The sequence below is a fragment of the Phodopus roborovskii genome, unplaced genomic scaffold (assembly GCF_943737965.1).
Source record: "Phodopus roborovskii unplaced genomic scaffold, PHOROB, whole genome shotgun sequence".
NCBI classification, from domain to species: Eukaryota; Metazoa; Chordata; class Mammalia; order Rodentia; family Cricetidae; genus Phodopus; species Phodopus roborovskii.
In genome coordinates, this window is record NW_026126588.1 from 19698097 (window position 1) to 19711746 (window position 13650).

Genomic DNA, 13650 nt, shown 5'->3' on the forward strand with positions numbered 1-13650 from the left:
TCCAGACAGACTCCATCTCTGGGGTCAGTTGGCTCCCTGCTCCTCCTGGACCTTGGCGTCTTTACCATTATAGTAAGGATTAATCCTTACCAGCCCTCCTCCATCCACTGGATCTGAAGTATTCCAAGCAGAAAGGAGCTCAGCATCCAGCCAATCTGACCCTTGGGCCTGAGCTAAAGGTCTGCATCATTCCCGCCACCTAGTGGCAGGCCTGTGTTTCTTACCTTGAAGAGCCACTGCAGCAGAGGCCGCGGGTAATCAGAGGCATGCAGGTAGAGGTTGCTCAGGAGACCCTGGTGCAGGAAGGAGAGCTGCCTGGGCGGCGGGGACCTGTGGGGCCGGGCAGGGCAGTCAGGTTAGGGCAGCTCCATCTGCCAGCACAGCAACCTTCCTTAGCAGGGGCCCTTGGCAAACTGGTCTTAGCCACACTTTTGCCATACCAGGATGCCATCAAGCACATAGGATCATTAAGGACAAATGCACTTTTAGAATCCTTGGCATGAGACATCACGGAAAAAAAAAAAAAAAAACTACTCATAATATCATCGAACAGTTTGTCATCTCCAATGCCTCTCACGGACACACTTCATGCTGTTTTAAACCCACAGCTGGCTAGTATCTGCCCTTGTTACTTGACAGAGTGGGAAACCAAGGTAAGGACCCTGGCCAGGTAAGGGGAGAAACGGGGTCAGCCATCGTCGCCTGAGGCCCCTTATGATGCTCCAGCTGTAAGGGGCAGACAGAATTACCCATGGCCACCTGAGTCTGTGGGTCCAGTTACACAGTATTTCCGCCTCGTCTTGTGTTTTTTTCTGACTCAGAGGGTTACCTGAGAGGATGGGAACATAACAGAGAGAGGCCCGGGCTGTACAGAGAGAGAGAGAACGAGAGAGAGAAAGAGAAAGAGAGAGAGAGAGAGAGAGAGAGAGAGAGAGAGAGAGAGAGAGAGAGAGAGAGAGAGAGAACTAGAACCTGTGTGTACAGCCCTGCAATCCTGTCAAACCAGGCTGCTGGTAGGGAGATACGCTCTGGCAGGTCACCTTGACCCGCAGTACCCAGATCTTCAGAAAGCAAAGCAGAATAGTCAGTTGTATGATACACTGCACTCTAGGGCTCTGGAAGAAACTTCACAAGGCTTGGTTGGACTTGGGCACTTTTGGGGTCCTGGTCACTTGAAACTGGGTGTGAACTAGGGTGCTCCTCCCTCTATGCATGCTTGTGCTTTTTCTCTGGAGAAAAGCACAAAGATGGCCAACTTGGATTCCTGGAAATGAAACCATGAAGTGAATATTCAGATAACATCGTGTGTCCCAATCCTTTTCGGCCAGCCCTCCCTGTTTTTTGAAAAGGACATCATACTGCCATCTGCCAGGAACAGGATGCTCCAAACCCAAGCTTTTCCCTTGAGCCAAGCTGCTGTCACTCTGAGCCTGTCCAGGCCATTTACAAAGCATACATCTTTACAGTCATTTAAATTTGGAAGAGAAGGAGACATTGTTCCTGTGGTCACGATGGGGTAACTGCTCTGAACCGCCTTCCTGTGTGCACAGGTCCTACCAGTTCTGTCCCGGATGCCCCTCACAAGGAAAGGGAGGGACAGCAGCCCCCAGCAACGGAAGTCGGAGTGCCTTACCCACTGGCAGGACCTGCTGAGAGGCCACTGGAAAGCAAGGGATTCTGGGAGACACTGGCTCTGGCTTTCCTCTGGGGTGGGGCACGCTGCCAGCTGCTCAGTGGGGGGGGGGGGCAACTGCACAAGCCCCTGCTGGCCTAAAGCAACACATTGTCAACTGCTGCTCTGAGGGAGAGTCACAGCATCTTCCTTCCGCTCCTCCTGCTTCCCAGTGTACTTCCTGCTGGGGAAACCAGGGCTGCCTGAGTTCATCCCTGTCAAGGTTGATTTTATCCATAAGGCGAGGAGCAGGGAGCCAGAGGAGGCCTTAGCCCATAGTGCACTGCAGCAAACAGCTTGCTAGGCATTCTGGGTGTCCAGCTAAGGAGATGCAAGGAGTGTGGTGAGACAGGGGAATGAACCGAGTATATCACTGGATGTGAGGTAGCCGCTGATCACACAACAGGAGGCAAACCAGTGCAGACACGGTCTGACTCCTGGAGACGAAGAACACACCATAACATCCCTGGTCAGGGAGGCCTGGAACATAAAGGAAGGAAGGTATGCCACGGAAACTCAAAAACCTTGGGCGACACAGTCAGCTATCAGACTCATAAAATCCAGTGTCCAATCTCCACACCAAGAATGATGACACGGAGCCAGAGACACAGCTCAGGGGTCAAAGGCGCTTGTGGCCAATCCTCATCATCTGATTCTGATCCCTGGGATCCATCCGTATGGTACACAGGAAGAACTGACTCCTGAAAGCTGTTCTTTGGTCTCCACAGGCATGGTGTGGTATGCATGTGTACACACACACACACACACACACACACACACACACACACACACACACACACACAGAGGTAATAAAAAGTTAAACAACATTAACAAAAACCCAAAATAAGAAAGAACACTGGTGTTGGATCCAGGTTCATGCCTCTGCCAACCCTGAGGTCAGGAGTTAGCTTGAGAATGTCAGAGGACTCTGGAGAAAGGAGCAGCAGCAAATGCCACACAGTCCAGACCGAGCACGAAGCATCCAGCTGTCATCCCTAGGATGCCAGTGAAGAAAAGGCCATGGAAGGCCCTTAGCTCTGACTGGAAATGAGAGGGACAGGGCACAGCCACCCTGTGCACACTGCTAATCCCCAGGCATCACAGCTATGACAGAGGGCAGATATCTACTCCCTCACTGCCGGCTGCAACAGAAGGAGGCTGGCAGGAAGTTGGCCAAAAAAGGAGAAAGGCAGCCAGCAGACGGCCAGTGGGGGACCGGCTTGGATCTTCACATGGTGGGCTTCTCAACAAGCTGCAGCCTCCCTGACCCTGACTGCCCACGGGAAGAGCCTTCCAGATTCTCCTGCATACTCCACTTTATGGGAAGAGTCTCTCAAATGGCGCGAATCCCAGCGACAGCAGGAGGATAAACACCACAGGGAACTATTTATACAGTATCGCTTCCTGGGCCCTTGCCAAGTTTTCAGATGCAAAGTCTCAATAAAACGCCCAAACAGAGCAGAATGAATAACGGTAGAAATGTCTGCCTGTGCCCGCTTTTCTTCTTTGTTTAAAGAGAAGAGAGTGAATGCCGCCTGTCACAAGCCCAGCTTTGCCCCTTTCCCTTCATTCTGAGGGTACCTGCTGCCAGCAGGACGGTCGACATTCCACAGCCAGCTCTAACCTGGCACCCTCTCCCAGGGAAGGCGCAAAGAGTAAAACAGGAGCTTGAGCTGTGGGGGCCAGGGTTAATGTAGGCACGATGTGCCACATAAGCCGAGGACGTTCAGACCTACCCATCTCCTGCTTCCTCCCAACCCTGCAACAGTCACAGAGAACAGCCTAGGCTGCACCTAGGCTTCTGACTGCTCATGTGCCCACACACCAAGAACATGCATGCATATACACATACACATACACATACACACACACACACACACACACACACACACACACGCACACACGCACGCACGCACGCACACACACATTCAAATGTACTCGTGCTGAGGAAGGCTGCTTTGACCTTCCTGGGAGCAGGCTTCTGCCCTATCCAGCATGTGGTCCTCCATCTAGTCCAATGCCCTTCCAATCCCCTATTTGGGAAGAACAAATTTCCTTTCAACTGCTGTCATTGAAGGAGGAAACAAGGTTTGGCTTCTGGGATCTGGGAACCAATGCCTGTCATTAAGGCATGTAACTTGGGTTCCAGGGAACCGATCTTAGGTCATATGTCAGGCAGCCTGGCGACAGGCAAGGGAGGGTGCTCTGGGGCAGCTCTAAGTTGCACATTGGGACTTGGGGCAGGGTTCCTGAGTGAGAACCTGAGAGCCTGCATGAGGACCCCCAGACTTGGAGGCTGAGCCTGTGTCCGGATGGATAGCATGCTTGATCTACAGGCATTTCCGTCTTGGCTCAGAGGGAAACGGTCTCCCTTCATGGAAGGTACAGAGGTGACTCTGCTCAAGAGGTAATAATAGCCACCCACTTCTCATCCATGATGCCTGCCAACTGCAGAGCGTTTGGAAAATGTGGAGTGCGACTTGAAAAATTACTTGTCGGTTCACAAAGCATCAACTTTAAATTGTGTGCACGAATGTGCTCCTGAACATGCATACATGTGTGTGACGTGTGAGTACACATACATGTATACCACAGCTCACAGGTGGTAGTCACAGGACAGCTCCTGGGGACTGACTGGTTCTCTTCTCCCTCACTGTGGGTCTGAGGGGACACACTCAGGACACCAGGACCAGCAGCAAGTGCCCTTCCTGGTGAGCCACTCCAGTGGCCCAGGACTGGCTCTTTGCATGGAGAAGCCTTATAGTCTTATACGTCCTCCTAAGGTGTCTCTGACCAATACCATAGGGTCATGACGGGATGGCTGCTGCTCCCACTCTTATGTCCAGACTGAAGACTGGGGTGTAACACGAAACAAAAAAGATGGTCCAAGGAAGTGACCCTTACCCGTGCCCAGCTTCCTTTACACAGTGTCACAGTGCTATGTCACATAAGGGCATTCCTCCAGAAAGCAAAGAGTCAATGCCACTGATCTGAGGCATTGCCAGCTCCATGTCTATTGCTCATTAGCATATCGGAGGGAGCAGGGTCTGAATTCTTCCTCTAGGGAAGCTGGGCAGCCACCTGGCTCCCTTTGGCAGGGCAGCTCTGATCCCAGATCATTTCTCCTAGGCCAACTCATCTGTCAAACACTTCCTGCCACCAGCCAGCCTGTTAGAGGCAGAGACCTGCCGTTGGTACCCTCCCCACCCTGCCCCTCCCCCACCACTAGTGCTAAGATAGCCTCCCTTTCTCAGACTCCCAGCCACGCCTGGCCACACCCAGCCTGCTGCTTCCCTCACTCCTCCGTCTGTCTCATTCTTTCTTTCCTTCTCTCTTTCATCACTTATTTGGTCCCGTTACTACGGCAAGGGTTACCTTTATCAGGGGTCACACAGACGCCTCATAATTTCATGGTACTTTCTAGGTTTGTAGACAATGATGCACTATTTGCAACAAAGAAAAGCTAAAAAGAATGTGTATTTTCAAAAAACTAGGAAAATGGGTATGTCAGGGCATTGAAACAACATATAGTTACTTATGACAGCATCACACTGTAAAACTGTAATTCTTGGACTTTGTTCTGATACCAATCAGAACAATCTATAAACGTTTATGGGCCGGCAAGATGCTGACATGGAAAAAGTGCTTGTTGCCATGTCTGCTGACCCGAGTTCAATTCCTAGGACCCATGTGGAAGGCCAGAACTGACTCCTAAAACTTGTCCTCTGACCTCACACACACACACACACACACACACACACACACACACACACAAGACAACCAAACTCTGAACACTGAGAATCCTGTGTTTCCAGCCAGGGACGGAGAGAAAAACTGTCCAAGCCTGCTGCAGTTGAGCAATGGCTATGTGGAGCTAGGGTTATACTGCTTATTCAACTCAGACAGGCTTGCAAGCTTCCAGGAGAGAAACCTTTAGGGGCTAGAGAGTTGTTCTTGCAGAGAACCTGGGGTTGATTCCCAGCACTCACACGGTGGCTCACAACCATCCCTAACTCCAGTTAGGAGATCCAGTGTTCCTTTCTGACTTCCAGGCAAGTACAAACATACTGCAGACACATATATTCATGTTTGTGTATATAGTAAGCACAAGCACCCCCCCCCTACACACACACACACTAAAAGAAACACCCGGACGTTCCTGGTAATCTTTAGAGCTGAGATGAACTGAGAACTGACAAGATTAAGCTCATGCGTGGTAGAAGCGGGAGGGTCATGGCCTCCACTGCAGGTGTTAACTGGCTGACGTTAACTGCTCTGAATGCTCTTTATCTTTCTCTTATATTCTTGGACATAAGCTCACAAGTGCCAAGTGTTGCGCATGATTGTGGTAAACCATTCAAAAAAATCCCCTTACAGAACAATTCGTCAGTGACTGTGTGATAATGAGCATGAATTTACTCCCAGAAGAGGAGGGGTAAGGCAGCTGCCCCTACTGTTATCAAGCACGCTTCTGGCTGGGGACAAACTTTGCAGAATTAATGGCACACAGACTGAAGACAGTATCCCCAGCAAATGTTCTAGTCCCCCACTGTCTGTGGGGGAAATGATCCATTAATTCCCAGTAGATAACCAAAATGGTGGCTGACATGAAGGGGTATACAACGTGTGTCCGTGTGTGGGTATGTGCACCCCTAAGTATGCACACAGACACCCGTGGAGTCCAGACAAGTGTCCTATCCACAGTGTACACTCTTAGCCCCCGAGCCACCTCCATCCCTTCAGTCCCAGGATGTGATAGTTTTCTTCCCAGAAGCAAGAACTTTTACCTTCTCACTTGCAGGAAACATCACGGCTTCGCGTTGGTCTGTCTGCATCCCTACTGCACTGCATTAGTGCTCTGCAGTCACTAAACAGAGCACACTTTGAGGTCAACCTGACAATGGAGCTGGCTACTAGGTGAGTAATAGGTGGGGAGCATGCCCAGTGAGGACCACCAGATGAAGGAAGGGTTCATATTCCAGACTGATGGTGTGGGATGGCACAAAATTTCAACATTCTAATCACAATGATACACAATGTAAAAACTTATAAATTATTTCTGGCTTTGCTTATTTAATATGTCCAGATCACAGGTGGCCATGGGTAATTGAAATTGCATGACACAGAACTATGGAAATGGACCCTGCTGTAGGTGACAGTGACCGCCATGGGCTCTGATAGCCCAGATTGGCCCTGTGCTAATTGAGATAAGATCCCCAGGCCATGCATGATGAGTCTGGCTTAAGTTGTTCTATAAAACTGGGGTACTGGGGTAGGAAAAGGCAATACAAACATGTAAATGCATGACCTGGTGTTTACTATAATGTAGACTTTTAGGAAGTTTATACGTCTAGGGACAGGAGAAAGGTCTCAGTGGTTAAGAGCACATTCTGCTCTTCCAGAGGACCCAAGTTTAGTTCCAAGCACCTACCACCGCCGGCCCCAGTGAATCCAATACCCTGTTCTGGCTTCCTCAGACACTGCACACATAAAACATACACACACACACACACACACACACACACACTATATTTTTTAAATTTATAATAAAAGTTTATAGCTGGGCAGTGGGAGTTGTAGCACTTGGGAGGCAGAAGCAGGCAGATCTCTATGAGTTCAAGGCCAGCCTGGTCTACAGAGTGAGTTCCAGGACAGCCAGGGCTACACAGAAAAACCCTGTTTATATGTAAATTTTCTAAGTAGACATGGATGACTGCATTACTGTGGCTGGCAACTCTGTACAAAGGGATACTTAATTGCAGAACCGAACTGTCTCCCTCAGATTGGCTGTGGTCATGTCTGTGGGCACTTTCTCGATTGCTGACTGATGAAGGAGGCCCAGGCCACTGTGGGCAGTGCCATTTCTGGGCCGGTGAGCCTGTAAGAACGATGGCTGAATGTGAGACTGGGAGCCGTAAGGAGTCTTTCTCCACAGCCTTGCTTTAGTTCCTGCTTGAGCGTCTGCTTCCCTTCCCTTCATGATGGCCCGTGTGTTTCATTAGTTACAGAAAGCAGAAAATCATATACAATTACCTCTAATCATAGACGGTTACATATTCATGTTGTTCAAAATACTGCTTTCCATTTTCCTATTTGAGATGCCTCGTCCCTAAACAGACTACATTGTTCCCTGCACTTCCCCTAGTATGTGTCTTAGGCTTTCCCTTGCTCTGATAAAACACTGTGACCATAACAACTTGGAAAGGAAAGGGTTTATTCTATCTTATACTTCCAGCTAACAGTCCATCACTGAGGGAAATTAGAGCAGGAATCCCAACAGGACAGGAACCTGGAGGCAGGAGCCGATGCAGAAGCCATGGAGGATGCTGCTCACTGGCCTGCTCCCTATGGCTTGCTTTGCCTGTTTTGAATAGCCGGAGGATCACCTGCCCAGGGGTGGTACCAGCCTTAGTAGGCTAGGTCCTCCTGAGTCAATCATCAGTCAAGAAAGTGTGTCACAGACTTGCCCACGGGCCAATCTGGCAGGAGCATTTCCTCAACCGAGGTTGATTCTACCTTGTGCCTACTGACATAGAAACAGCATGCTTACCTGAGGAACAGCTCTTCCAGTCGACTGTGTGCCTTCAGACTGGAGGAGTCCAGGGTACACGGCAAGGGCTGACGTCTAGGCAGAAATACAGTCTCACCGGGATGCACTGGCGAAATGACCTGCAGGGATATGGAGAACTTCTCCACCAGCATCCTGGAAGGTAAGGGACAAGACAGGAGTTAGAGGAGTACCCGGTTCTGAAGCAACCTACAGCATGCTAAGAGGGGACTGAGAAGAGGGGCTGTATATAGCTGGGACCAGGGTGGCGTCCAGCAAGGGGCGAGGAGGTACCAATTGACAGGGACCATGAGTGTGGGTCTCCGTGCTAGCTGAGCCAGCGACCCTTGAGCTCCAGGACTTAGTGAGGACCTACCACCCGAGGAGCCTGCTGAAATGCAGATCCCAACCAGCTATCATGCCTGTTAACCTGTTAGGAGATCTGCCCTGGGCACACAGACAGGGAAGGGACAAGGAGAGACTCTTTGCAATTCTATCATGACCCATTGAAACTAGATGAGGAAGGGAAAATAGTTAAGGTCAATCCTGAGAACCAATCGAGTCTCCACAATGAACTGGTACAGATGGTCAATGACAGTACACTGATGGGCGGGGCCAAGGTGAAGACGAGGACGAGGAGTGTGTGTGTGTGTGCGTGTGTGTGTGTGCATGTGTGTGTGGGTGTGTGTGCCTGTGCATGTGTGTGCGTGCGTGTGCGTGTGAGAGAGAGAGAGCTCTTAACAGACTCCCAGATCCTAAGTGGGTGCCTATAATTGCAGCTAGTATTGAATCGTATAACATAATGCCTTTTTCACAACCACATGCCTGTCACACACCATGACTGTAAGTTATGCAGTCTGAAGTGTGACAGGAAAACTCGCACCAATTTCTTTTTCCTTTTCCACAGCGTTGCAGATGGAAGATGGATCTGTTCCTCTGTAATCTTGGCAAACCACAGCAGACAATTCCCCCTTTCTTTAGGCTGGGAATGTTCACCTTTTTCTCTGCAGCCTTTTGCTGTATATCTGAACTCGCTGTATCACTACTCTGTGCTTTGGGACTGCCATTAAGTAAAGCAGGGGTTACCTGAACACAGGCATTGATCCTGTGGCTGCTAATGTGCTCAGCCAGGTTCCAGGTGAGTAATGGGTGAGTAGCGTATTCAGTGTGGATCCAAAGGGCAAAGGGATGCATACTGTCCTGGGCAAGATGGAGCAACACCTTGAGATTTAGTTACACTACTCAGCAGTTTAAAGCTTATGCACTGTTTGGGGGATTTTCCACTTAATATTTTCAGACAGCAGTCTACTATAGTTACTAAAAGAATGACAAATGAAACCAGATAAGGGGTAACTTCTCTACACATATGCAGAACATAACATGCCTAGACATAAGAGCGTCCCCACATGATTGACACTCCCAGCTATGACCCTGGACAGACTTAGGTAGGAAGGAGAGAAGAGTAGACATTTCCTGCTCACTCTATAAAGGTGTGTTAGTGATACAGCATGCACTAAAAAGCAACAAAGAAAACAAGCTACAGACATCATATTCCCTTCTCTAAAGGGAAGGCAGCCCATGGGTTCCAAACCAGATGTGCTTGCTGTGAGACATCAAAGCCCAGAAGAGGAGAAAGTCAGGGTCTATCAGAATCCGGGACATGAGTGGCTGGTTTTGGTGATGGGGTCGCATACCTTGCCACCTAATAGCCAGCCATGTGAATCTGACTCACTTTCTGGCCAACTGATCCAAGGAAAGACTCTGGTGGCATCACAGGGCTGTCCTGAGGACAAATGGCCCAATGGATGGGAGAGATGGTGGAAAGGCTGAAGATTCAGACTCTGGAGGCTTTCATAAAGAGTCCTGTAACTACCGTACAAATAGTAAAATAACGTTGTTTGGCCATTAGAATGTTTTTATCTATCATAGCTTTGTTTGTTACTTTTGTAGCTGGGAAAACTGTGCAAGTTATTTAAAAAACCAGTAATATGTAGGTTCATCTATAAGGAGGTCCTAGCCCTTTCCCCCAAGCCATCACTCAAAGGGACTTTTGTAATATGAACTGTAATGTATGTGTATCATTAGAGATTCTGAGACACTGTCACACGTCTAATTAGGGATTTCCTGTGCAGCCTAGAGCCGAGAATAAAGGACCATGTTGTGGTTTAAATATCTGCCTCTCCCTTCCCCCGCCCTCCCCTGTCTCAGCACACACATAAGGTCTTTTAACTTTTAAGAAAGAGATAATTTAAGATGTCATCCTGCCAAGATTCAAGCCAATTCTTAGTGTATGAGCAGACACCCCGCTCAAGATGATCAGGGTCCTTTCTACCACAGACAGTTGTGGCGCTCACATGACGTCTTGTCTGGCAGATGGTGCCTAGCCTCACCCTTGGCCTTATCCCTCCTAACCCATACTGCCTCCCTGGCCCTCACCACTTCCTCTGGGCCCATTCAAAGATGGAACAGGCTGGTAGTTTTCTACACCAGTGAGTCACGTTTTGATTTTAATGCAGAAGGTTGAATCATCCCCCACCATGACCCTACATCAAAACCAACACCTCAAAGCGGCTGTTGTCAAAGAGGCTTCCTCAGAGCACCCGAGAATATCATGTGCCCAGAAAATGAGCCATGCTCTCAAAGCCACAGACACCTTCTGCTGTAAGCTGTTACACATAGCTCCTTTCTGTGTGGAATTTCCTGACCTTCAGTCTGTGATTCCACAACCCTGTGAGTGCTCGGGAGAAAAGTCAAAAGGAATAAAATTATTCTTACTACTGAGACTTAAAAACCTATTTTATTTTAGTTTATTTTTAATTTTGGGCAGGTAAGATGACTCAGTGGTTAAAGGCACTTATCATCAGACCTGAAAACTTGAGTTCAGTCCCTGACACCCACCCATACGGTGGGAAGAAAGGTCAACCCCTATAATTGCCCTTTGATCTCTGACCTCTACACAGGAGCCATGCGACATGCATAATCCACCCCAAATACACAAATGTAATAAAAATTTAAAAATCTTTGTATGTATGGGTGTATGATGTGTTTGTATACCTGTGTGCTCATTTGGAGGTCAGAGGACAACCTTGGGTACTGGTTCTTACCTTGTTTGAGATGAAGTCAATCAGTCAGTCTCTCTCTCTCTCTCTCTCTCTCTCTCTCTCTCTCTCTCTCTCTGTGTGTCTCTGTCTCTGTCTCTATCTCTCTCATTTCTCTCCAGTCTCATTATGTATCTTGGTCGGCTTGGAACTTGCTCTATAGACGAGGATGTCCTGGAGTTTACAGAGCTCTGCTGCCTCTGCTTCCCAAAAGCTATGCACTAGCACATCTGTTTTTGTTTCTTTTTCGTGTGTGTGCGTGTGCGTGTGAGTGTGCGTGCGTGCATGCGTGTGTGTGTGTGTGTGTGTGCGCGCGCGCGCGCGTGTGTGTCTGTCCTTGGCTTTGTACACTCCAGGACAGCTGGCCAGCCAGTTTCCAGGGAGTCTCCCGACTCTGCCTTCTATCTTGCTTTAAGATTCCTAGAATCACAGGAGCAGTGCTATTCCCAGGTTTCCATGGCTTCTGGGGATTTGAACTCAGGTCCCCATGCTATCTAGCAAGTGCTTTGCCCACTGAACTATCATTTCAGCTAGATACAGAGACTGTACAGAGATTTTAAGAGGCTTCACTCCAAGGCTATGTGTCCTCTGAGTTGAGGGCCCTGAAGCCAAATCCATAGCTGTGTCAGATCCCAGTGACCACCACAGCATTCCTCACACACTGATTCAGCTCAGTCTCCTGTTCCACAGCTTGCTTCCTCAGGGGCCTTCTAGGACATCAGGCAGGACCCGTACCTGCCCTGCAGGGATCTCTCTGGAGCCTGACTACTTTCTAGCAACCCTGAGTCCCCATGCAGCACGCAAAAGGAGTTTGTTGTGCCCATCTGGTGGCTGACCCAGCCATGACATGTTCCCAGACTTTCACAGTAAAGAGAAACAGGAAACTCTTGAACAAAACCTTCAGCTTCACCGGCCTTTAGTCATTGGCTGCTCCCTCCAGTCTCGGGGGCAGCAGCTACACTCAGACCACAGTGGTTCTTTAGGACCTTGGAGCTGATTTTGACCTCTGATCAGATGGAATCAGCTCCTGTCTGTCCGCTCAGAGCTGCTTACATGCTCAATGGGTGACTCTTGTCAGGGTCTCATGCAACCCAGGCTGACCCCGATCCCTTCTGTAGCACAGGCTGACCCTGACCTCTTCTGTAGCAGAGGCTGACCCCGATCTCTTCTGTAGCAGAGGCTGACCCCGATCTCTTCTGTAGCACAGGCTGACCCCGATCTCTTCTGTAGCAGAGGCTGACCCCGATCTCTTCTGTAGCACAGGCTGACCCCGATCTCCTGACCCTCCTTGTCTCTACCTCCCAAGTACTGGGCATACAAGTGAATCCTACCTTGCCCTCCTTGGTGAAATTGTTGATTAAAGGCTCAGGGCTCCCTCCTCAATTTGGCTGCCTATTGAACAAACTCTCCATTGCAAAGTTTTTTCTTTAGTGATTGGCACACTTCTCGGGGATGGGGAGACCATTCATGTTCATCTTAACAAGGACTGATGCCAGTCAGGAGGCAGGATCCTTTAAACCAGAGTCTGCGGCCAGTCCCTGCCTGGGGTCCATTTCCATACCCAGGTATGCCTGGAGCAAAACTCTCCCACTGAACTCGTCTGCAAGGGAACTTTCTATAGGGAGTGAAATTATAACTCCAGAACCCAGACAGAGATGGACTGGCTCCAAGCCTAAAGTATTCCGCTGATGTCCTAATCTAGTCTAGATACAATCTGTGAAAAAAGCAAATGGCTGGTCACAAAGACCCTAAAATCATCTCTGGGCAACTAAAACTGTCATGGTTCCTTTGGGAATCCTGAAGGCAGGGCCCAAAGGATGTCAGTGTGTGACCCATCAAGAAACCCAGAGGGTGGTCAAGGCTGGGCTTGACCCACCATGCCTGGGCTGAGGCTAACCTGTGTACTCAGACTCACAAAAAGCCATGCCTGACATCAACCAAGCGAGGCCGCCTATCAGAGGCTGCCTTCCTCTTGTAACCCCCTCCAACCTGTCCTGCCACAACAAAAGACATCCCTCCTCCTGTCTTCCAACACCTGTTTCTTGTAGTGTCCCTGTGAAAGTAAAAACAATCACCTACCACCACAAAGCTAACCAAGTGCTCAACCAAACCTCTTACCCACTTACCCCTCCAGTCCTGCCCAGCTACTGCTTGCCTTTCTTGTTGGCCTCTCTCCAGCATGCTTGCTCCCTGCAGCCCAGCAGAGCTGCTCTTGACAAGGACACAGTTACTGACATGTCACTACCTGCCACTGCGCCCCTGACCTTCCTGCTCTCTGCACTGACTGCCCGTGAGTCCAGGGGTGCTGGCTCTAGATCAGGGTTCCCCCAGCA

At 49.5% G+C, this 13650-nt stretch overlaps 1 protein-coding gene across 1 annotated transcript in view; it reads right to left on the bottom strand.

Moving 5' to 3' along the window:
• Fam178b (family with sequence similarity 178 member B) overlaps window positions 1–13650 on the bottom strand; it is an 84568-nt gene that overhangs the window by 62826 nt on the left and 8092 nt on the right. The window contains exons 4-5 of the mRNA XM_051204576.1: window positions 8223–8375; window positions 225–330 (exon numbers count right to left, since the gene is read on the bottom strand). Coding sequence (XP_051060533.1) covers window positions 225–330; window positions 8223–8375 — 259 coding nt within the window. The remainder of the gene's footprint in view (window positions 1–224; window positions 331–8222; window positions 8376–13650) is intronic.